This window comes from Aricia agestis, chromosome 17 (assembly GCF_905147365.1).
Source record: "Aricia agestis chromosome 17, ilAriAges1.1, whole genome shotgun sequence".
NCBI classification, from domain to species: Eukaryota; Metazoa; Arthropoda; class Insecta; order Lepidoptera; family Lycaenidae; genus Aricia; species Aricia agestis.
Genome location: NC_056422.1, coordinates 13,123,469 through 13,148,498, shown reverse-complemented (window position 1 = coordinate 13,148,498; position 25,030 = coordinate 13,123,469). Strand labels below are relative to the sequence as shown.

Below are 25,030 nucleotides of genomic sequence, written 5' to 3'. Positions count from 1 at the left end.
CAATTCATGTCAAGTAATTCGTACTAATTTGACATTTGTCAGTTTGACAATTTTGACAATTCATTTGCTGAATTGATTGAGAGATATTGCTAAATGTGACCATTTTAGCCCCGCTGGTCATCTAGTAGGAAAAAAATGTAACTTTATCGATATTTTCAGCATTTCATAAAGGCAGTTTCACACGGTGTATAAACCCGTCATACCCGGTAGCTATAATTGTCTGATGGGATTGTGTTGTTATAAATCAGCCCGCGTGCTTTAATTGATTGATTTTATGCGCTGCCAACATTGGTGTGTTTCGATAAGAGTATTTTTTTAACGGCTCAAACACTGATATAAAATATTTTTCAAAATTTTTGCGTCGTTTATAATTTTTATTTGTTCCCTTTCATAACGCTTTGATGCGAGAAATGTATGTTGAAAATAATATTATGATCTTGCCCGCAACATCATTCGTTATAAAGTACCATCAGAGATTCATCGATAGATCTAAGATGGCGGACCTGTTACTTAGTCTGGTTTAAAGTCAATGACAGTAATATGTTAGTACTAAGTAGTTAGTAGTAATCTATCGACTGGAGTTGGTAAAACCTGATCAAATGACGTAGATTCACCATCTACCTACGAACAAATTTCTTGGATAGCGATAATAATTTGTGGCTACGTGTGGGTACTCTTTGTCCCACCCGTAAGTCCACACTCTCGCACACTGTAACCTTTAAAAACTTATGTATTTCCCTTTTTGCCCACCATTATCAAGTTTCTCACAAAACCCCTCTCTATCCAAGAAATTCGGCGTGGTTCCATAACCTTTAAAAACTTATGTATCTTCCTACATTACACCTGCCATCATCATGTTTATCACAAAACCCCTTTCTTTCCAGGAAATTCGGCGTGGTGGACTCCCGGTTCTGTGTGGAGGGGGGATCCCGGTGCGGGCGGGGGGCGGGGCTGTTCGTGTTTGCGGCCGACGGGGGGAGGGAACTCACCGACCTGCTCACCCTCCATTCACATGAGGCACAGTCGCGCCTGAGCATTGCGTCGAGGAGCGGGTCAGGTAAGACTGGTTGTAAGTTGCGGATATTCTATGATCCGTTCATAGCAATTGCAAAAGTTGCAACTGCTGAAAAAACAAACCACAGATGTTCCCTTGGAGTGGAGACATAGATTATTTCAGTATCCAATAGGAAAAGGAAACGGCCGTCAGCTGAACAGTGCAAAAAACGATTTAAGATTTGAAGTACGAGAATTGATCCCCAGCAACTTTCAGCTTATTGCCAAACCTTTGGCTGCATACTCAATCGCTAACTGTACTTAATCTCTTTCAGTCCTAGAAAAGCGGTTTTCGGACACCAGTTCCTGTATGGAAGACTTCAACCAGTCCCTCCGTTCCTCATCCCCGTGGGCGCCCAACAGCCAGACCATGCACTGCCTGTCCGACCTGGACAGCAGCATCGACAGCGAGGATAGACGACGACCTACCTCCCTGCCAAGGTGCTCCAGCTGCATCGGCAAGATCAGCCATTTGACGAGGTATGTGAATAGGTCCTAGAATGAGAAGTGGAATGCTTCACCTAGTGTTGCTCAGTGCTCACTAAAGGTACTCTACCCAATGGCGCAAAACTCTTAAAATGTAGAGTGAAGTTTTATATATTAATGTTTATTTAAGTAATTAATGTTATCTCAAACAGTAAGAATTAAGAATGAAATTATTATTATTCTTATTTCCGATAAGCTGGATAGAATGGAAAGTAAATTGTATAAGCCTTTGTTAATTTGAATATGACGTGACCAAATTCGATGAGTTATCCCAGAAAGATAATATTTCAAAGATTAAAAATATTAAATTTTTTCTTAAACATTTCAGGTCATCAACAATGAACACGCCAGGCTCGCTCATGTCACCGGTCTGGACGATGGAGAACATCCTCGAAAAGCGGTCAGACTCCGACCGAGCGTCCATATACTCGCGATCCAGTGGCAGTGCCTCAGAGTACTCTGTACCAAGAGGCTGCATGCTGGACAAGAGCTTCGACTCCAAACGTTCCAGTCCAGTAGCTTGCTGCACGCCGACCGTGCCAGTGAAGACCGGGAACACTTGCCAGTGCTGGCAGCAGCCCAAGCCGTGTTGCTGTCGCAAGAAGTTCAACGGGCCCTACGAGAATTATGACGTGCCAAAGATGCCAATGCCTTTAATACAGGTAAGCTACACATGTCCTGCATTCAAAATGGGGTTATACAATTTGGATCCTGTATTTTCTAAATACCTTGATACCTTGTCCAGACGCTAATAGAATACCTTAAATATCTATTAAGTTTTTCTAAACCTTCTAGGTATAAACATGCCACTTATGTATCAAATATTTACTTTCAGGAGCATCCTGGAGATGCCTCCGCAGCTAGCCTGTACGACACACCAAAGAAACTAAAATGCCTCATCGGTAGACCCTGCGGCTGCGCCGAACCCGCGCCAGACGACAACCAGACGCAAAACAACAATTGTGATACTAGCGATAGCAACTCCAACTACGTCAACGTCACCCCAGCCAAAACCTTAGACCTCAGCAACTATGCCAACATCGACAGAGCTACGCTAGAAGAATTTGAAAGCTCCCTGAGAATCCTTCGAAGCGCCGGATTCAGCCAAGAAGAACTGGACGCGTTAGAGGATATACCCGAACACGATGACATGTCCACAGCTACTACCGTCCATCAAACGGACTGCTGCACCGACCATCTCAACTATATGCCCATGGAGCCGCTTGAGAACAGCTACTCGAGCACCAGTAAGAACTACTCCGACAACATCAGCAGAATCAGCCACGTCTCAGACCCAACGCACTCGGACACAGACAATACCATGAGCACAAGAAGATCTAGCTCAGCAGACTTCACTAAAAGACACGACGATGACTTCAACTATAACCCTCGCGTATGCATGACGCCAACTGTCATAAGGCGGACATCCAAAACAGAGTGCATAAACGAGGGCATCCCGACAGGTAAAGATACCTTCAAGGTTCCCGAACCGAAGACTGAGAACATTCTGGTGGCGCGGTTTAAAGACGTGGTTAAAATCCGAAGGTCATCAAGTGTGCCCAGCAAATCCGACAAAAACAGAGATTCGTCCAGTTCCAACGACTCCGGGGTATCTACTGGATCGTTGAAACATCATAAGGGAGACTTCAATGAATTTGAAATGCCAGTGACGAATGCCAAGTCCTACAAGAAGCATCTAAAAAACAAGACTATGAGGAACTCTCTCACACCAGTTCATGGACCATTCGTGAAGTCCAACTCATCGGATCCGATGAAGAACCTGACATTCCAGTTTGAAGAGGTCGCGACGATGACCAAATCTAACTCCTGCGACGTCGACACTTTGACGAGAAGAAAAAAGACTAATGGTAAGTTTGTTATGTTCTTATCGATTTGAGTAACATATTTTACTTTTACGGCCGTTCCCAATATTTGATCTATCTCTGGTTTTGCCCTACTAGAGATAGGAATAGCTCACATTAGACATTGGAGACATATATTTTATGTCAATTGTGAGCTATTCCTATCTCTAGTAGGGCAAAACCAGAGATAGATCAAATATTGGGAACGGCCGTTAGTGGTTGCTGTATATATTTGCGAAATCCCAGTAAAAAATAAACCGCAAAAATTGTTTACATACCCACTTACTAATAAACGCTGTATAAGCTTTGAATAGTTATACAGTGTTTTGTCTTCTTCAATCCAATTAAAAATGTCACTTGTGTGACAGGAACAAAACACTGTACAACTATTGAAATCTTATACAACGTTTATTAGTATCTAAGGGGGATTGTGTATCGGCGTCAACGTATATCAATATAATATTAAACATGAACACTATGAGTTAAAATAATTTTGGTCAATGTAACGAACAAAAATTGAATTGGAGACTATTAATATCTCCAAAATAAAGGCGCCGTGGTCTTTTCGCAATCCGTCGCAACGTACCCGATAGAAACTCATTTCTTGGTAAGCAAATACTACTAAAAATCGGCCAAGTGCGAGTTGGACTGGCGCACGGAGGTTCCGTACCATTATAAAGCAAAAATAGGTAACCAAATGATTTTTTTTGTACGGGCGCCCCCCTCAATTATTTATTTTATTTAAATTTTATTATTAATTATTAAATAGTTATTAAAGTATAAATACAATTGAGTATTTTGTGAATATTTAAAGTTCCTAGCTATTGCCATTATTGATATCGAGCAAAAAATAGCAAAAAAATTACGTTTGTTGTATGGGAGCCCCCCTTAAATCTTAATATTATTTTGTTTTTAGTACTTATTTGTTGTTATAGCGGCAATAGATACACACAATCTGTAAAAATTTCAGAAGTCTATAGCGGTTCTTGAGATGCAGCCTGGCGACGTACAGACAGACAGACGGACAGACAACGAAGTTTTAGTAATAGGGTCCCTTTTTACCCTTTGGGTACGGTACTCTAAAAAGTACGCCATTTATCCGGTCTAGGACGGTTTAGTTATAATTCGCCATAGCAGGTGATTTACTTCAAACTTAAGGCGACGCCTCGATAATTTGGCTGTAGCGATGTCGATTTTTCTCAGCAATTACTAAAGCTAATGAAATTAAAGTTCATTGTCAGTATTCATCATGTCTTTGTCTTTGAATTACCCATAGCATAAAACGATTGGTCAACTTTTATTATACAGAATAATCAATCAAAAAGACCTCTGTAAAAAAAGGGGATTCCTATTTTGCAAACTGACAGAGGTGGGTGATTTAATCTTCCAAATTTCTTTACATTTGCACATAGCTTATATGAAATGTATTTATGGTTTTTGAATTACGCGACAAAAACCATTTTCTCGCTACGCCCTTTCCATTTTGTGCTGTTCCATTGCTTGTTTTCTCTCGTCTTGTTTTGTCTCGAGAAAACAAGCAATCTAAAACATATCCAACACGGTTTTTTACTTTAACGCGGCGTCACCTTAACGCGAATAAACTCTAAATCCTTATTAATTAGCGCGTATTATGTAGCAAGTCTCGAGTTCCCAACTTAGCTGGAACTCTGTGTACTAATTAGGATGGTAATTATGTAAAATGAATACGTTTATCCAGTCAAAGTACATAATAAGTTTGCCAAGTAATACTTAATTTGTATTATGTTAAAATGTGTAAAAGATTTATCCAGTAAATGGAAATTTAAACATCCTTTAATAAGGTCATGTACCATCGAAGAAGTTGATTCATAGGCAGATGGTAGACTTACGTAGTTCGAGTTTGGTCAAACACAGCTGACAGGTACCGACTTACATTGATTTGACATAATCCGACCAAATGACATAGGTCCGTCAACTGTTTATCATACACTGCAATCAGTCAAATTGTAAATCAATCTTTGATATTCCCTGGCAAGTTGTAACAAAATCTTCTTTATTCCAGGCGACTGCGAGTCGGTCCGACAGAGCAGCTCGGCGTCCGACACGTCGGACTACATGGAGTCGTTGTCGGTGTCGTCCTTCAGCTCCGACGACCGCCACGCCGCTCGCCCGCGCTCGGGGCGAGAGTACGCCGGTCGCGCCGCGCTCGCGTCGGTCTGCGACACTTAGTCGGGACGATATCGGACCGATATATCGGATATAGTTAATGGGGGTTGTCGATATATCGTTTGCATTTTGCCACCAGAGGGAGGGTAGGGTCTTTTGTGTCAAATGTCGTGTCAGACAGGAAGCTATTTCGTGACACATGACAGCTGTTTGACGCGACAATTGACACGATAGACCCTACGGCTACATAGCACCAAAGTCCAAAAATCCCTCATTACCTACATTGTAATGACTTAATCGTCAGCTATCATTGACATAAATAGATGACTATTTTTTATAATTTGTCATTAACAATATTTAAAAGTCCTGCGTGATTACTTAAAATTAACTAGACTTTTAATTATTGTGAAATAATTGAAGTCAAATAATAGTTGTACAAACAATCGGACCGATAAATGATCATAATGATTATTATACATTATACAACATGACTGGTGACTGGTGAGTGATGAGACATGTTCAATACTTAAGGAGAGTACTCTGTACTCGATTCTCATTACAATTATGTAATAAAATTAGGTACTTAATTTTTGTCCGAATTTCCCATTAAATAAATGAATCATGGACACTAGGGGTGGGTTGCACCAGAGGCGTTATAGGTTAAGGTTAAAGTCAAATATGGCGTCCATTATTGACTTTTACTAGAGATTTGACAGTTCATTTGGCATTTTTTTATAGTTAAAGTAAGTTGGTGCAAGTTGCAACCCACTCTAAGTAAATTACGCGGCTAGGCAAGTAGGCATACTATGCGGCCGGCGCGGCGCCGTGCGCCACCAAAGAAACACTGCTCCGCTACCCTTCACTCGCGTGGTGTCCATGCGTTGGGTAAATAATTATTTAACTTTAAGCTACTCAGTGATTAATTGATATTATTTTTTTTAACTATTTTTTCTTCACATAATATAATAGCCAAATATCACGTCCTCGAGTATTGAACATGTCTCAGCAGTCACGCAATATTAACGACGTTAGCACAGCAAAGGCCCAATTTTTGCGATATTTATTTTATTGTAAGTTCGCACTTCGCGTACACATCGTGCGTACGAGAAGTTCGAGTGTTGAGAATTGGGCCTCTGAACGTCGCTTAGGAATCATTTATTAGACATTGTATAAAACATACAACCATGAGACAATCTTTTAACAGCTTAGACTTTTCGAAGAACATGTTCGGTACATATCTATTTTTATATTGGCCCTGAATATATAAATTTGAAGTTAAGTAAATGTAATTATGGTTAATAATATGTACTTAAGTCGTGAACACTGTAGGACAGTGCTACTTTTGTGCTAAACGTAAAAATACATGTTTCAAAGTTATTATTGAAATTAACTGTGACTTCTATTATTAAAGAGTGTGTATATTAACCAAATAACGGTTGATAGTAACTACCTAGGTTCCTGCGTAAAAAAATACTACAAAATATTTAGCCTTTAAAAAAAATTTGGTATTTAAATATTTTGTAGTAAATTTACCATCTATACTAATATTATAAAGCGGAAGAGTTTGTTAGTTAGTTTGTTTGTTTGTTTGAACGCGCTAATCTCAGGAACTACTGGTCCGATTTGAAAAATTCTTTCAATATTAGATAGCTCATTTATCGAGAAAGGCTATAAGCTATATTTTATCACGCTAAGTCTAATAGGAGCGAAGAAATAGAGGAAAGTGTGAAAAAAACGGGGGAAATTATTTGAAAGCGCTTATTTGAACGCGCTAATCTCAGGAACTACTGGTCCGATTTTAAAAAATATTTCAGTGTTAGATAGCTTATTTATCGAGAAAGGCTATAAGCTATATTTTATCACGCTAAGTTTAATAAGAGCGAAGAAATAGAGGAAAGTGTGGAAAAAACGGGGAAAATTATTTGAAAGGGCTTATTTGAACGCGCTAATCAGGAACTACTGGTCCGATTTGAAAAAATCTTTCAGTGTTAGATAGCCCATTTATCGAGGAAGGTTATAGGCTATATTTTATCACGCTAAGACTAACAGGAGCGAAGAAATATAGGAAATGTAAAAAAAACGGGGGAAATTATTTGAAAGGGCTTATCTCACGAACTACTGGAGAATTGTTTCTATTATTTGGCACAGATAAGAAGTAGACCACGTGAAGGATCATAGGCTATTTTTTGTGCACTAATTTGTCTGTGAATATCTAATTTTCGCGTGGTCACGATATCACGCGTAAACGGCTGGACCCATTTTGCTGAAATTTGGTATAAAGATGAAGAGAAGACTTTGAGTCCCGAAAAAGAAAATAAAATTTGCACGTAAACTATTCAATCTATTTTGATGGAATTTGGTATAGAGATACCTTAAGTCTCGGGAAAGGACAAGGAATACTAAGTTTGTCCCGGAAAATGTACAGTTCCCGCACAATAAAATTTTTATTTATTTTGATGAGATTGGAGATACTAATTTGAATCAGGGACAAGGAATGTCTTTGTCCCGGAAAAATGTGCGGTTCCCACACAATATACTTTTCTGATTGGCGCTAAACGATGTACGAGAACAACAGCTATAAACTAAAGTCCACGCGGACGAAGTCGCGGGCAACAGCTAGTTTATTTATATATTTTTTTTTGTATTTTACTATATTTTTTTGTGAAATATTTAGTAGTAATTTTTTAATCAGGAACCTAGGGTAATTACTATTTTAAGCTGAAAAATAACTCAAACGTGTTAAATATTTTCGTATGAGAAAATGATTTTGGTATTACGTATGTATGAGAATTTCAATGGCACCCGGCCCCTTTAACTTGAATTTAGTGAAGAGTTTGACAGATAATGTATTGCCAAAATCTTCAGTACCTGGATGACCGAGCTTAGCTCGGTATAGCAAACACCATGACTTCGTGCTACTGAATAACGCCATCTACTGGTCGTTAAAACAATTAGTTGCCAACAAAATAGTATTATTATTCGCCAATAGATGTCAGGAAGAGTCATATTTTTCAGTTTATCGATTATCGATAAAATACGAATAAAAAGACATTTTCTGAAAATGATTCCTAGCTAGATCGATTTATCGCCCCCGAAACCCCCTATATACTAAATTTCATGAAAATCGTTGGAGCCGATTCCGAGATTCCAATATATATATATATATATATAATATATATATATATATATATGTATATATATATATACATATATATATATATATGTATATATATATATACATATATATATATATATATATATATATATATATATATATATATATATATATATATATATATATATATATATATATATATATATATATATATATATATATATATATAATATATATATATATATTGTCTGACTGCCGTGCTCAGAGACATTTAATTATGATTAACCTTCAATTTAATGAAAAGTTTGACAGATAATGTATGGGGCTTATGTCAATTTTTTTTAATTACATTTAAGTAATTAGTGTTCCACTCTGAGTGCGACAGTTAGAAGGTTCTATGAAACCTGTTCAGGTTACAGAAAAACTAAAATTCTGATTGTCAAAACTTAAGCATGAAATCGAGTTTAGCAATGGTAAAAGCAGGCTAGTCTGATAAAAAGTTAAAATGAAAAACGTCGCCTAATTTTAGGGTTTGTATTATTTTAACATGTTTTATTTAAAATTGTGTTTATTAGAAATTTTAAAATCATGAAACAGGTGCAAATATTTAGTGCATTATCATATACTTAATATAATGTATGTTATCATATTTTGCAAAGCGTTATAGGAATGACATTGTAACATAAGAATCATATTATGAGTGTTACTACTTATTTTATATCATATTATAAAATCTGTTAATACTTGACTAACTGAAACATATTTTTTGCATTTGTTTAAAAACACATTCGTTAAGTATATAAACTACTTATTTGGTCCCAATTCTGATACTTCGATCTGATACAATTCTGATACTTCAGTTAAAGCAGCACAAGAATAATTATTGATCATTTTTGTGCCTTCATTTCAAAAATAATAATGATTCAGCCATTTTTTTTTAAAGATAGTAAATATTTATTTATTTGCAGTCTGCAGCTGATATAAGGAGTATTTTTGTTAGCCAAGTGTTACAAGACTACAATAAAGAGAGTTTTAGTGCCAATTTCATCTACGTTTGTTAAAGTTAGTCGCTTATATTTACCTATATTATGTTCTCTCTCTTTTTTCATATAGGTATGTGAAAGAGAAGCCATGATATCAGCGATTAGCATCAACAGATGTTGATGTAATTTGGACTTTATGTTAAAGCGATTTAACGTCCATAATCATTTTATCATCTATCATCATACATATTTGTTCCTATGTATAATGTATATAGAGTGTATAGACGACGAATTTTGAGTATTGTGTCAAACAAATTGCGGCCCGCCGGTGAAACAATTTTGAATTGTTTTTATGCGAGTCCAGTGGCAGTTTTATAAGTTACAAAAATACTAATAGGCCGCGCAAAATCTTAAGATCGCTCGGCAAAAATGGAAGGAATGATCCTACATCTACTTAATATATGTATCCATGCGATAAAAATATCACAATTAATATTTAAAAAACTTTTTTTTGTCGTCTGTCAGTAGTGAAACCGAGATAACAATACATTTATCAATATAAAAGAAAGAGACAGTCTACTTTGGCTTATAAGACTGCCACGACTCATAACCGACTTAGACTTACTAGGTACTTAACTTTTGTGTGCCTTTATGTACAATCATTTAGATGTATATCGTTTATTTGTTACCTTTTATTTTATGTGTGTGGAAATATAACCGACTTAGAGTTTTGTATGAAAATGTGTACATAGCACTATATGTTCTGTATAAATAAATTACAGAAATTGTCAAAATTGTTTTATTCCATGATCCACCTGAATGCTTCGCTGCGAAGTTTTATGTCAATTTATGGGATTTGACCATAAAGTTAATATAGCTAGCGGAATAGAGCAACAATCTCGAGCTGCCAAACGAAACCGAAATTGGTTTCGTTTGTGTGTAAAAATACGTGTACGTATACACTTACACAAGCATTAGCTCCGTGAACATGATTTCTATGAGATTAAATTGTCAACGTGCGGCGCGTGCTGACTGGACGTCAAAAAAGAGTGCTGCTGTCATGTATTACACGTCTCTTTTTACCACGCGGTGTTACTGATAGTGACGTGTCTCTTGCTCAAGCCTTTGTTTCTCTATTCCGCTAGTATATTAACTTTATGGGATTTGACATAACCCTGAAATCCTGATTGGAAATCTCAAAATATATCCTAATGTCAAATGTACTTACTTATTTAAAACAGAAATAGAATCACGGTAGTGATTTTAGTTCTTTCATTTTATGAAATTTTTTAAATTAAAATAAAGTTACTGAAAGCTTTAACTCACTACTAAATAAAGGAGTACCAATTACCGTATTGTTTCATAAACTAAAATCTCCAAGCATGGAATTAATATTATGTACTACGTACAGCAGTACATAATAATTCCATGGCTCCAAGCTTTAGCTCTGTTCTAAACTTTATAGCTTCGTCATACTTAAATGGATGTGAGATAGCTTATAGTGCATTACTCACTCAGTAGGGTGACCACTTTTTTGTTTATAACAGAACTTATTTTAAATACCAAAAATTAATGTTTTGTAGTTACTAAGCATGTTGGTGTGTCTGTCCATCTGTCACAAAACAACAATTAATAACTATCTAGTGTTCACAGAAGCGTACGTAGGCTGGCGGGGCCCCATATAAAAGGTGTCCGATGCCCTAAGGTAAGGTTGCCATTTTACTTTTAAGAAATGCAAAGTTTTTATTTCTTACACACGTTGGGGCCGGGATCCCGTACAAATGATACGGCACATACGGCGGTAGCTACGCCCCTGAGTTTTCACAAATCCTGTTCTTTTACACACGAAATATTTACACTCAAAAACAAAACCAATACCGTACTTACGTAATAATAGGGATAAAAAATATCATAGAACTACAACAAAAAATTAAATATTAATATTGACATTTATGACCATGTATGTGACAGTAACAATATAATACCAAAATACCTGACTATTTAAAACCACAACATCCATTTCGAGACAAACCACAAAGCAATTAAAGTTTTAGGCTTCGGTCTCGAAATCAGCGGACAGCGGGGCGGGAGCGGTGGCGACACGAGCACGCTGATTTCAAGACTGAAGCCTTACAATTTACATCAAAGCCAAATTAAAGCATTGCTAGCTTCCATGCCAAAAGATGTCAACTTCAAATTGCGCTAGCAGAACTAAAATCATACAATAAGGAAGACGATAAGTATTATTAAATGCCTAAATGAGGACCTTTAACTATAAGACAGAGAGCGGTCACGCGGTAAAGCGTTCAAGCGGTCAGTTTTGCGTTCTCTGTTTTTATTACGTTATTATATTATAAAGATACTCATTACTCACACGCCTCCTGCGTTCCGACCGCGTCAGAATTCCTCATGTGACCGCTCGAACGCAGAATGCCAAGTGCCAACGCAGAACGCTAGAACGCGTGACCGCTCTCTGTCTGATACATAGAGTAAAAACTATGTTTTACCTCCGTGGTCTGATAGGTCCCTGAAAAACCTTTGTCGAAAAAGGGCGTGCCCAGGTAGGGGCAGCCCCCGCATCAGATCACCACTTGTGTGAACACATGGTACCATTCAGATTAGGTATACCCTATACAACAACAAAATAATTTTGTTACTTCTTTATGTCTCTCGGCTGGAGCGATATTAATAAAAGGGGTATGAAGATTTTTATATAGAGCCTGGCCGACCTACCGTCCGCCAATTGGGGTTTTCCGCGTTCACGAATATTTTTTTTCCTAAATGGATAGCTAACATCAATACAAACAAAAAAATAATCTTGGAAAAAACCGCGTAAAGTGTCACATTTCGAAGATTTGAGCTGCCAAAGTTGCAATATCTTATGGCTCATTTTCATTGGTCGTTAACTCGTTCGTTAATCGTTATACAGCATGCGGGTAGTCCCCACTCCCCGCAGCCGAGATAACGACCAATGAAAGTTATAAGTCGATACGTGTTCGTTACGCCGCCTGCGGGGATTGCCCGCATGCTTTATACCGACCGTGATATCGACCAATGAAATTCATCGGTCGATATACAGTTTGCGGGACGCGAGTTGCCACGTTTCCGACAGTTCCCAATGGCCGCCATACTACTGCAAAGGAGATTTTTTTATAAAAAAGTTTCAGGGTGGTACAAATAATTGTACCACCGTGAAACTTTTTTTAACAGTTCCCAGTATGATCATAGATAGAAGTCTGATAATGCCATACCACCATGTGGGAGGTCGTGAATGCGAACAATATTTTTTCAAAATCCTAAGATTTCATTCGTAATTCCAACGATTTGTAACAGTATGGAACTAATTTTTCTGTAAGTTTGAGGTTTAACAAAATATACATATAAATCCAAAGTTTCAAACACCTAGGTGGCGGCAATCTTGTCAAAGTAGATGTTATGTTGTATAATATTCGGCGGCTCCCACCGCTCGAAAGATTTCTCAAGATGTCTTCCACCCCATAGTTATAGTATGGTTACATACTTTTTTAAGGTTGAATTTTATCCAAATGAACCGAATACAATGATGCCTAAGGGTCTAAACACACTAGGCTGAATTACGCCGGCGTAATTTACGTGGTCGAAATTACGTTCAGCCGCTTACGCCTGATGCCTGATCAATTGTTGTTTCATGGCAAGAACGTCTGTAACTGGCGACGAATACAGAGGTTCTCCCCAGCACTGCGGGCCCTATCGACTAATGAAAACGGTAAAATTTTGGCAAGTGGCAGGTCTTCGAAAGGTGACGCTTTACGTGGTTTTGTCCGAGATTATTTTTGTTTGTATTGAATTATTGATGTTAGCTATCCATTTTTGAAAAAAATATTTGTGAGCGCGAAAAAAACACAATAGCGGACAGTAGGTCGGCCAAAATCTTCATACCCCTTTGGTATGGAGTAAGTAGGGATAAACACATAGGCTACTTTTTACCGCGGGAAAATATCACAATTTATTTTACACTAGCTGTTGCCCGCGACTTCGTCCGCGTTAGCATAGTAGACCACGCCCCAAGTATTATTGTACAAAAATATTCAATAAGTATACAGAATTAACCTTCGTTATAATATTTAGATGTTCCGCGCGGCTTCACCCGCGTAATTTAGGAATTTTACGCAACCGTACATTTTTCCGCAAAAAATAGCCTATGTGGTCACGTGGTCTATTCTTCATGTTTGCCAAATAACATAAAAATTGCTACAGTACGTTCAAATAAGCCCTTTCAAATAATTTTTCCCCGTTTTTTCCACATTTTCCTCTATTTCTTCGCTTTTATTAGTCTTAGCGTGATAAAATAAAGCCTATAGCCTTTCTCGATAAATAAGCTAACACTGAAAGAATTTTTTAAATTGGACCAGTAGTTCCTGAGATTAGCGCGTTCAAATAAACTCTTTCAAATAATTTTCCTCGTTTTTTCCACTCTTTTCTCTATTTCTTAGCTCCTATTAATATTGGCATGTTAAAATATAGCCTATAACCTTCCTCAATAAATGGACTATCTAGCACTGAAAGAATTTTTCAAATCGGACCAATAGTTCCTGAGATTAGCGCGTTCAAATAAGCTCTTTCAAATAATAGCCCCCCGTTTTTTCCACATTTTCCTCTATTTCTTCGCTCCTATTAGTTATAGCATGATAAAATATAGCTTATAGCCTTCCTCGATAAATGGGCTATGTAAAACTGAAAGAATTTTTCAAATCGGATCAGTAGTTCCTGAGATTAGCGCGTTCAAACAAACAAACTCTTCCGCTTTATAATATTAAGTATAGATTTTTCCACATTTTCCTCTATTTCTTCGCTTCTATTAGTCTTAGCGTGATAAAATATAGCCTATAGCCTTCCTCGATAAATGGGTTATCTAACACTGAAAGAATTTTTCAAATAGGACCAGTAGTTCCTGAGATTAGCGCGTTCAAACAAACAAACAAACAAACTCTTCCGCTTTATAATATTAGTATAGATATAGATAATAAGCCGAGAGTAACACCGCGGGGCACAGCTAGTTTCTTCTAAGTCCTTTTTGTCCTAACCTCACCTGCACCGTGGTTACTATAGAGTATAGTATTGCCTGTGTATTGCCTGTGTGTGCAAAACTCGGTGCATTAGCTAAATTGTGTTGACTGTGCACTCACACCAGCGTTGCCAGATTTTTTTTGTGCCAAGTCGGGACTTTGGAACTTTTTGAGTGAAAAAGCGGGATTCTTCAGTCAAAAGCGGGACATAGTAAAAACATGACGAATCTATAAGGGTTTTGGTTTTTGCCATTTGGCTACGGAACCCTAAAAAGATATAAAATCAAAAGTTTTTCAAATTTTTACCTTTTTACTTGCGTTAAAATAAAGTTTACATGACAATAGAATATAGATAGGTAGCTAAAGTAGCAAAAGAAAATCCACCCTTCTACCTTCCACACTCTTATCTTCATTTTAATCATTACTCACCTTTCCTTCTCAGCACGCTGCGCTGCACGTACGTTCGGGATTTCATTGAAAAGCGGGACTGAGCCTGTCCCGCGCGGGACTGAGCCTGTCCCGCGCGGGACATTTAATTTTGATGAAAAAATCGGGACGTCCCGCCAAAATCGGGACGTCTGGCAACGCTGACTCACACTCACATTGATCGAAATCTTAAAGTTCTACTCTTAAAAAAGGAAATCTTTCGACAAAGTTAATAGTCGTCTGAAGTTTAGTTTAGAGACTTTGGGACCATGCGTAAAGTACGTTACACGAATTTCATGATCTTTACTCTTCAGACCCCTCCATGTCACAGTCTAGACTCTAGAGTCTAGGTGGTCACATTCGTGAGACCTCTCTTATTGTGACGTCTTAAATTTGCAATTTTACATCTAATAATTTAATTAAAACTAACATATTCTTTTCGCGATGCAATTTATTGAAATCTGATGTCACAAAACTTAGGACCCTCCCTCACTCCATGTCAAACCTTTTACGTGTGATTTTGTGTTTTTAAGTGCCTACAAAAAGGCCAAATATCAGGTTTGTTGTATGGGATTATTGGGACCCCTCTTAAATATTTATTTTATTTTGTTTTCAGTATTTCTTGTTATATCTAGCTCGGCAACACAATTTCTGAAAATGTCAGAAATCTAGCTATAGCGGTTCTTGAGATACAGAATGGAGACAGACGGACAGACATCGAAGTCTTAGTAATAGGGTCCCGTTTTTACTCTTTGGGTACGGAACCTAAAAAAGAAAAGCTCTATGCTCGAAAAACCCGAGTTTGGTACTATGTAAGTACTATAATATAATATTATATTCTATCCATTTTTAAATGTTTTTTAGGGTTCCGTACCCAAAGGCTAAAAACGGGACCCTAACTGAGACTTCGATGTCTGTCCGTCTGTCTGTCTCCAGGCTGTAACTCAAGAACCGCTATAGCTAGACTTCTGAAATTTTCACAGATTATGTATTTCTGGTGCCGCTATACGAGTAATAACAAATACTAAAAACAAAATAAAGTTAATATTTAAGGCGGGCTCCCATACAACAAACGTTTTTTTTTTTTTGTCTTTTTGAGTCGTAACCCATAATGCAACATAGTATAGATTATAGACACTTGAAATTTTCACAAAATCCTCAATTATGTATGTGTACTTTAATATTAAATAATAAAATTATAATAAAATAAATAATAAAGGAGGCTCCCATACAAAAAACACATTTTTTTCCTATTTGCGCTCTATAACGCTACGGAACCCTTGGTGTGCGAGTCCGACTCGCACTTGGCCGGTTTTTTTTTATCCATTTAACGGGGGTTACCCGAGTTCATAACTACCAGAAAAACCCGGGCTCGATGCCGTAATAGATACAGGCTGATAATTATATTATTTACTAGCTGTTGCCCGCGACTTCGTCCGCGTTAGTATAGTAGATCACGTCCCAAGTATTATTTATTGTACAAAAATATTCAATGTACAGCATTGACTTTCCTACGATTTTATTATAAGTATATAGATGTTCCGCGCGGCTTCGCTTGCGTAATTTAGGAATTTCACGCGACCGTACATTTTTCCGCAAAAAAAAGTGGTCTATTCTTCATGTTTGCCAAATAACATAAAAATTGCTCCAGTAGTTCTTAAGAATCTTAAGACAATAAGCAATTTCATATAATTTCCCCCGTTTTTTCCAAATTTCCCTCTATTTCTTCGCTCCTATTAGTTGTAGAATAATAAAATATAGTCTATGGCCTTCCTTGATAAATAGGCTATCTAACACTGAAATAATTTTTCAAATCGGACCAGTAGTTCCTGAGATTAGCGGGTTCAAATAAGCCCTTTCAAATAATTTGCCCCCGTCTCTTCCACACTTTCCTCTAATTCTTCGCTCTTATTAGTCTTAGCGTAATAAAATATAGCCTATAACCTTTCTCAACAAATGGGCTATCTAACACTAAAAGATTTTTTTAAATCGGACCAGTAGTTTCTGAGATTAGCGCGTTCAAATAAGCCCTTTCAAGCCCCCCCGTTTTTTCCACATTTTCCTCTATTTCTTCGTTTCTATTAGTCTTAGCGAGATAAAATATAGCCTATAGCCTTCCTCGATAAATGGGCTATCTAACACTGAAAGAATTTTTCAAATCGGACCAGTAGTTCCTGAGATTAGCGCGTTCAAACAAACAAACAAACAAACTAACAAACTCTGCAGAATTATAATATTAAGTATAGATTAAAAAACCACAAATGTATTCCAAACACAAAAAAAATTATGAGGAAATCTGTGACGAAGGTCATAGGCAGGTAATACACGCATACTACCTAATATAATACAGTGTGTAACAAAAATAAGTGATAATACTTGAGGGTGTGTACGTGTTCCTTGTAGAGAGTTCACTGTGAAAGTAGCAGCGCTGAAAGACGAAGTTTTTTTTTCACTTTTGTATGGGCAAGGGCCTGAGCGTCACGAGTTTCCCCATACAAAAGAGAAAAAAAAAATCGTCTTTCAGCGCTGCTACTTTCACAGTGAACTCTCTACAAGGAACACGTACACACCCTAAAGTATTATCACTTGTTTTTGTTACACCCTGTATATTCTGTGGTATCACGCGATTCACAAGTGTACTGCCATATTGCGATTCGGCCTATATACACCATCAATATTATCACAGAATCGTGATAATATTGATGCGTGTAATACCTGTGTCAGACAACAGCTGATGTAGGCTGTAGCTGACACGCTGAGGAAATCTGTGACGAAGGCCGTCAGCTAACATTGGACACGCTGATGTGTTATGACTTATGTTATAATATTATGTAGTCATTAGCTAAGACAGAGCTTCTCAAAGTGGTCTGCGTTCAACGTGGGGTCTTATACAAGGTGTAACTTAAATCTAAGTGATATCCACAGAAAATGGATCTAGTTTTTCTGTGGTGATATCTATACTAATTATTATTTCATATTATATTATTATTATTATTTAATATTATAATTGGGCAGAGTTTGTTTGTTTGTTTGTTTGAGCGCGCTAATCTCAGGAACTACTGGTCCGATTTGAAAAATTATTTCAGTGTTAGATAGCCCATTTATCGAGGAAGCTATATTTTACTGCGCTAAGAGGAGCGAAGAAATAGAGGAAAGTGTGGAAAAAATGGGAGAAATTATTCGAAATGGTTTATTTTTCTTTAGCAATTTTTCTGTTATCTGGCACAGATAAGAAGTAGACCACGTGAAAGATCATAGGCTATTTTTTGGGGACTAATCTGTGAAATATCTAATTTACGCGGGCAAAGCTGCGCGGCACGTTATATTTCGCGTGGTCACGATTCACGATATCACGCGTAAACGGCTGGACCTATTTTGTTGAAATTTGGTATAAAGATACTTTGAGTGCCAAGAACATTTTGTCACTTTTAGGATTTGCGCGTAAACTATTCAATCTATTTTGATGAAATTATAGATAATAATTTGAATCAGACTCAAATCATAAAATAAATAACGAGAATAATATTGCAGTTTTTACTATCGTCAGCCGTACCTATTCTTGTTTACTGGAATCGCCCTATCTGTCATCAGATAGTTATGAGCACCAATTATTAGTCTTGAACTCTTGACTCTTGGTCTAGCAGCCTCGGCCTTGGTATTGCAAAAAAACCAAGACCAAGACCAATTTCCTCATCACTACGTCTCTGATAAGAATTATTGAGATTTAAAGCGGGATCCACACGTATGCGGTACGATGCCGCGCAAAAAATTCGTCAAATCTATTCGTTAAATAAAAACCACGTCCTAAGAAACTTGTTCTCAGTCAATTAACAGACACAGAGTAAGATGGACGCTAAGACATTAGTGGTTTTGGTCTGCCTCATACAACTGGGTAATATACCTAATATAATTTACTTGCTAAAATTATTGTTTTTTTTTTCATTTTAAAGTGGACTTTAAGGACGCTATCACATTTTTTCGCAAATATCAGCGATTTTCAGATACCATTTTAAAGAATTAGGAGTCACACTGCAAGGATATTTTGGTTTCAAATGAAAGATAATATCAAATAAAGATAATCTCCACGCATAAAAAAATAGCCGCACACAAAATTTTCACATAAATACGTTTTAACCATCACAATAATCGCAAAAGATTAAAAAATGGGGTTTGATTAGGTACCATTAAGGTACCATTATAGCTAAATACACTGAACTAAGGAAAATAAATACACAAACTGTTGTGTGCCACTGTACAAGGCGCGCTGATATTGAATGTTATTGTTCTTAACGTCGATATTCGTACTGACCTGCTAATTTTTGTCATCATTTTTGTGATAGCGGCCTTAAGCATTAAAGTGCCAAAGAAAGACAATGCATTAAAATGTCAATTTTTTTGAAAAAAAAGCCTTTTTAGGGTCCCCATACCCAAAGGGTACCTACCTAAAAACGGGACCCTATTACTAAGACTTCGTTGTCTGTACGTCTGTCTCCAGGCTGTAACTCAAGGACTATAGCAACAAAATAATTAAATATTTATGGGGGCTCCCCGTACAACAAACGTGTTTTTTTTTTGCTCTATATCAATAACGGCAATACACTTGAAATATAATTTACGAAATACTCTGTTTTATTGGTAACTTAATAAAATATCATAAAATTAGAATTAATTAAATGATTAAGGGGTGCCATCCCATACAAAAAATACAATTTTCAGCCTGTTTAATTTGTTCTATTGTGGTACGGAACCCTTTATGCGCGAGTCCAACTCGCACTTGGCCGATTTTCTTGCATTTTAACCCGTCGATTGTGGGAAAACGAGACACAATAGATATTCTATTGTCTCCTTCACCGGTGAGCGTATGGGGCTTGATGAATTAAAGTGGACTTTATGCATAAAAGCAATGAGTTTAAAATACTAGAGTAGCAGTGTCTTACAAAAGATTCTCAGAAATGCGTAACCACTTTTTTGTTCAAAAGACAATGTCAAGTCATATATTCGTTATGTCATTATGTATGTGAGATATGCCTGCAGGCATCTTCGAAGTGGCAACGCGTTGCTACCGTAAACTTCCAATCTAGTTACGTTAGTAACATAGAATATCATTGCATAAAAGTGCCAATTACAATGCAATGTCAAAATTATTTTTTTTTAAACTATTTCAGCCGCATCCAGCCCTTTCGGAGACGGTTCCATTACGTTGTTAGACGGATCCAGTCCATTGAGTGTCTGCGGCGAGAACGAATGGACGAACGGCTGCGGCTCCCCATGCGAGGAGACCTGCGACGCTCCCCACGTCAACTGCGTCCAGGTCTGCGCTGGAAATCCGTGCAGGTGCATCGAGGGACACGTCCGACACAACGGACGATGCATTCCGCTGCAGGACTGTCCCAAAAGTGGGTAAAATGTGATTACACTAGTCATAATAAAATGCACAAAATAGTTTAGTTAGCTTCCCTAGTTGGCCCCTAGGCGATCAATTATAGATAATTATTTGACAATTAGATTGAAGGCGCGCGATATTCAATATCAACCCTAGATGGTCAATAATATATTACGTATTAGAATTGCTTGTCTAGGAGGCTAGGGGCCCGCTTAGAAAACTTTGGGTGCGTTGCACCAACTTACTTTTTTACCATTTATTTCTAGGCCCATAATACAAATACCTTACAGACTAACATACATGTTCATATTATAATAATATATACCTTAAGGAGTAACATACATATTATTATTATACACTTGAAAACTACACTTTGTCACGTTTTGACGGCTACGTGACGCGCTTCATTCCGGAGTCTCACCCGGAACCTCCGGTAGACCACATCCATCGGCCAGAACTCCGGCGCCTCAAAGGTCGAAAGAAGATTCGTGGGTACTCTCACCACAAAGGAACTAAAGTTAATTTTGTGGCGAGACTGCAGACGCTCGACCCTCAAGCGCAGTGTCGTCTTCTTCTAGATGTAGTCCACAACGTCTTCGACCGCCATGGACCAGTGCAGGCGGGATATGTACAGGGGCGTCGCGGGGACCTCGCTCCGCAGACGCAGCTCAGGTACATAGTGCGCGGTGCCGCGATGGTTGCGGGCGGCGGGCTTCTTCTTCCTTCTCTCCACCAGTGTGAAGCCCTCCTCATCCCACCACCTGCTCTCGTCCTTGCCAGGTCGATAAGACGCCACCTTACGGCTCTTCGTAGCCTTGCACGGGCTCTCCTCAGTCTTGCGACTCTCCAGAGCCTTGCGGCTCACATTCTCCCCATATGTTTTCGCCCGCGGGGGAGGTGCGGGGCGACCAGCAACAGTCGCGTAGTATTGCTGAGTCACCTGGGGACTCGGTTTCGGTGCAACCGGGAGGGGAATGCGGGCGGGGGCGGCAGTGGCGGTGTTCGTTGACCCGTCCGATAATGCTGACGGGCTAAACGTGCTCGCCTGTGCGCCTCAACGAGTGGTGACACTGGTGACGTATGCAGCATCAGGTGACCCACAATATTGAATTACCGCTTTTTAACTGCGATAATTCAATGCGTAAATCACTGATCGTAGACTCTGATGCAATCTTCCCCGAACTCCGGCCAGCTCCTCCTTCAGGAACCTGATGTCCTTCAGTAGGCTGACGACGTCGACGTGGTCCAGCGTGACGGGTGGCAGCTTGTGCAGCTCTTTAGCCACAAAAGCCGGCACCTCATCCGGATCCGTCTGCTTCAGCAGGAAGATGATATCCTGCACACTTCTTTCCGTTCCGTCTCTTCGTCACGACGGCATGTTCGCGCTCTGGCCGAGCGTCTCATACAGCAGCTGCTTCCCCTTGCAAATCTCCTCACTGGTGAAGCAGGACTTGCAGATCTGCATGATGCTGACCTCATCCATGGTGTCGATGGCGTGCTGGATAAACGCCAGCAACTCGTTGGCCACGAGCGCCATGGTCACGTGCAGCGGCAATGTGCCGCGTTTTTCGCTTACTTTATTACTTTGCGTGTGTAACGCGGAGCACGACCGGTCGCTAGCTCGACATAACTATATCTGTAACTTTAACTACAATGCAAAATGTCAAATCTTTGGTTAAGGTCAAAAATGGACGCCATATTTAACCATAACCTTGTACCGACAAGGCTTTGAATAAACTGGGTTAAAAAAAGGAACTAACGCTGTCATCATACAAAACCGCCATTTTTGACAGTTCTCCTTTACCAGCAGCGCCCCCGCCCACGTTCATTTCAAGCCTTGTCGAACCAGCTGTCAAATTCTGTGGTCAAAGTTAAGGTTAAAGTTAAATTTAGCCTTAATTATAACCATAACTTTAACTTTAACCACGCCTCTGGTGTAAGTCAACCGAACCTATGTGATGTCACATGTATCATGCCTCATACCTGTATCATGCCTGCACGACTAATCTTTTGATTTCATGAACATTGCTCTTCGTGAAATTAGATTAGTTTTCAATAACATGTACAATTAATTTACTAGTTACTTGATCTCTGAAGTTATCTGAAACCACGTATTGATATAAGTACGTGGTTTCAGATAACTTCAGAGATCAAGTAGCCATGCTTAGCCAACTATAAACTTTTAAAGGTTTCCTGTTTTTATTATTTATAATGGTATGCATAATTATAATATGTTATGGGCGGTGGAACTCCGATAATACAAGTGGATTATGGATTATGTCCCAACCCCAACACTACTGTGTTACGATTAATATTCTGCTTGTTCTGCGGGGCCAAAATGGTCGCTTTGAAGAATCATGATATTAATCATAATATGATTCATTTTTCTAAAATCGCAAAATGCAACTCTGCTTGTAATTCATTTCTGTATTTTTCTACTGATTTGACATTAATTGTCAGTTTGACAGTTTTGACAATTCATTTGCTGAATTGATTGAGAGGAATTGCTAATTGTGACCATTCTTGCCCTAGAAACCAATCGTCCTTATATGACTGTCTTCCCAATTCCATTCCTCGCCCTATAAATTTTAAATCGGTTTTATCTTATGTAAATAAGTACCTCTTTTATTGAAATTTTGTGTACATATATTCGTGATAACAATATTAGATTGTGATGTCTCTACTAACATTTGTGTTTGTGTTTGTTTTAGGTCTATCAACTCCTGTAATTATGTAATTTTGTTTTGTAACCGTACACGTCTTGTTACTTCACCAGACCTTCACTACATAGAGCAAAGTCTTTCGAGCCACTCTGACATTGGCAACTCACTGAGTCAGCCATTTTTAAAAGAAGAAGAAGAATTGTGACCATTTTAGCCCCGCTGTTGTAAGTTGCATAATTCCAAACGTACCTGTTTATATATTTAGAAGGTTTCTTCTAAATGGATGACTCGAGTTAGTTCGGCAATTAATTGATAAATGATTGAAAAGCTCGTAAGTCGTAACCATATCCACTTCCTCGATACAGGATAAGTTAGGTGGATAGGGGTTAGAGGCTATATTATCTTGTCTAATGCTAAGTACTCATACGGTTTTGCTCGATAGTTTACTCCAAATCGAGCAAAAACCACTCGCTCGAAGCATCGAGCCGCTCGAAGGCTCGCTTTGAGCCGGCTCGATGGAATTAAATATGTCAAATATGTCATTTCCTTTGATTCGGAGTATAACTATCGAGCAAAACCGTATGTGAGTACTCAGTATTTCAATTGCTTATAAATGTGCTTATTAATGGTAACCCAACATTTTATAGAGGAATGTCCTCCCAACGCCGTGTGGGATTTCTGCGGGCAATATTGCACACCCACCTGTGAGACGCCGGAGCCGATCTGCCCAGGGTTCTGTACGGTGCCCAGCTGCATATGCACAGAGGGACACGTGAAGGACGCTGAAGGGAACTGCATCAAGAAGGAGAACTGTCCTCAAGTGAGTTTGGTTAAAACTTAAAAGATTCGCACCCTAACTAAAGTATGATCACTTAGTTTTGTTACACCCTGTATTTAATAGAGTTAACTGTGAAAATAACAGCGTTAAAAGAGTAACATTTTGGGTACTTTTGTAGTTTGTACGGACACAATATGGGCGTACGTTTTAGCTTAGATCCTAAATTATTATACGTCATGTTCATTGAACTATTTTTCTTTAAATGTCATAGGTATATTCATTCTGTGTGTAATAAAATATGTGTTCATACAAAGTACTTAATTATTTTGTTATTTTTTCAAATCTACAACTTTTTTACTGGCCCTACGGACATAAACCCAAAAGTCATAAAAAATTATTACTTGGACCAATCGTCAGATGAAAAAATGTTAAAAATTCATATCTGGTCATTGGTTCCACTGGGCCTAAAAACCTTGGGAGTTGGGACGAAACACCAGTGTACTCGAATTTTTCTTATGGTCGCAAATCGCAACTCACTGTGAGTTGCGATTTGCGACATTAAAATTGTTTTTTTTTTTTTTTCAGATAAGCGGAAAGCAGTAGTGAACCACAGTTAAATAAAACTTAAAAGCCAAGAAATGTGAATGTGATTAAAATATATTATGAGTCATGTGAAACATTTTTTTTAATAAATGATCAAATAACTACAAAATATTATGTTAAAGGGTATTAATTTTATGTGATATTAAAAATGGCCATTGCCCCCTAGCTACGCTTATGACATCACGTCGAATAGTTACAAGAATAAAATCCACTTCTAAATCGCAAATTTTTAAGAACGTTATTTTTAAACCCTAAAAAATTTTGGTTGTGGCTCGTAAAAAAGGCTAAGTACCACTTTCAAGCAAGGCAAGTCGACTTGACGGACATTGTTCGTAGAGTCCACATCCTGAGGATGCTCCGGTGTTGGGGCGAAACGCGCGTCGAGGTTCTCAACCTGCATGGTGGTGAGGGGCCTTGCATGGATTTGCCAACATTATTGCTTGTGTGGTGGTGGTGTTTGCAGGTTCTTGCATGCGAGTTTATTTATT

The 25,030-nt window shown here is 38.2% G+C and overlaps 2 protein-coding genes across 4 annotated transcripts in view; both read left to right on the top strand.

The window, feature by feature from the left end:
• LOC121735161 overlaps nt 1–5,757 on the top strand; it is a 140,463-nt gene extending 134,706 nt beyond the window's left edge. Inside the window, exons 6-11 of one of the 2 annotated variants that reach the window (XM_042125839.1) lie at nt 885–1,057; nt 1,329–1,533; nt 1,868–2,201; nt 2,375–3,407; nt 5,257–5,259; nt 5,443–5,757. In XM_042125839.1, the coding sequence (XP_041981773.1) occupies nt 885–1,057; nt 1,329–1,533; nt 1,868–2,201; nt 2,375–3,407; nt 5,257–5,259; nt 5,443–5,609 (1,915 nt within the window). In that variant the 3' untranslated portion in view covers nt 5,610–5,757. The remainder of the gene's footprint in view (nt 1–884; nt 1,058–1,328; nt 1,534–1,867; nt 2,202–2,374; nt 3,408–5,256; nt 5,260–5,442) is intronic. The other variant, XM_042125840.1, reaches the window with a different exon arrangement.
• Nucleotides 5,758–18,860: 13,103 nt separating this feature from the next.
• Nucleotides 18,861–24,599, top strand: LOC121735163 (serine protease inhibitor swm-1-like). 2 transcript variants are annotated; one of them, XM_042125844.1, is made up of 4 exons: nt 18,861–19,007; nt 20,281–20,511; nt 23,809–23,981; nt 24,525–24,599. In XM_042125844.1, exons 1-4 carry the CDS (start codon nt 18,962–18,964, stop codon nt 24,540–24,542), a joined length of 468 nt encoding a protein of 155 aa, XP_041981778.1. In that variant the 5' UTR covers nt 18,861–18,961; the 3' UTR covers nt 24,543–24,599. The 2 variants fall into 2 exon arrangements, with proteins under 2 accessions (XP_041981778.1, XP_041981777.1); XM_042125843.1 differs by having other exon boundaries at nt 18,862–19,007; nt 23,809–24,023; nt 24,525–24,588.
• The last annotated feature ends 431 nt before the right edge of the window (nt 24,600–25,030 follow it).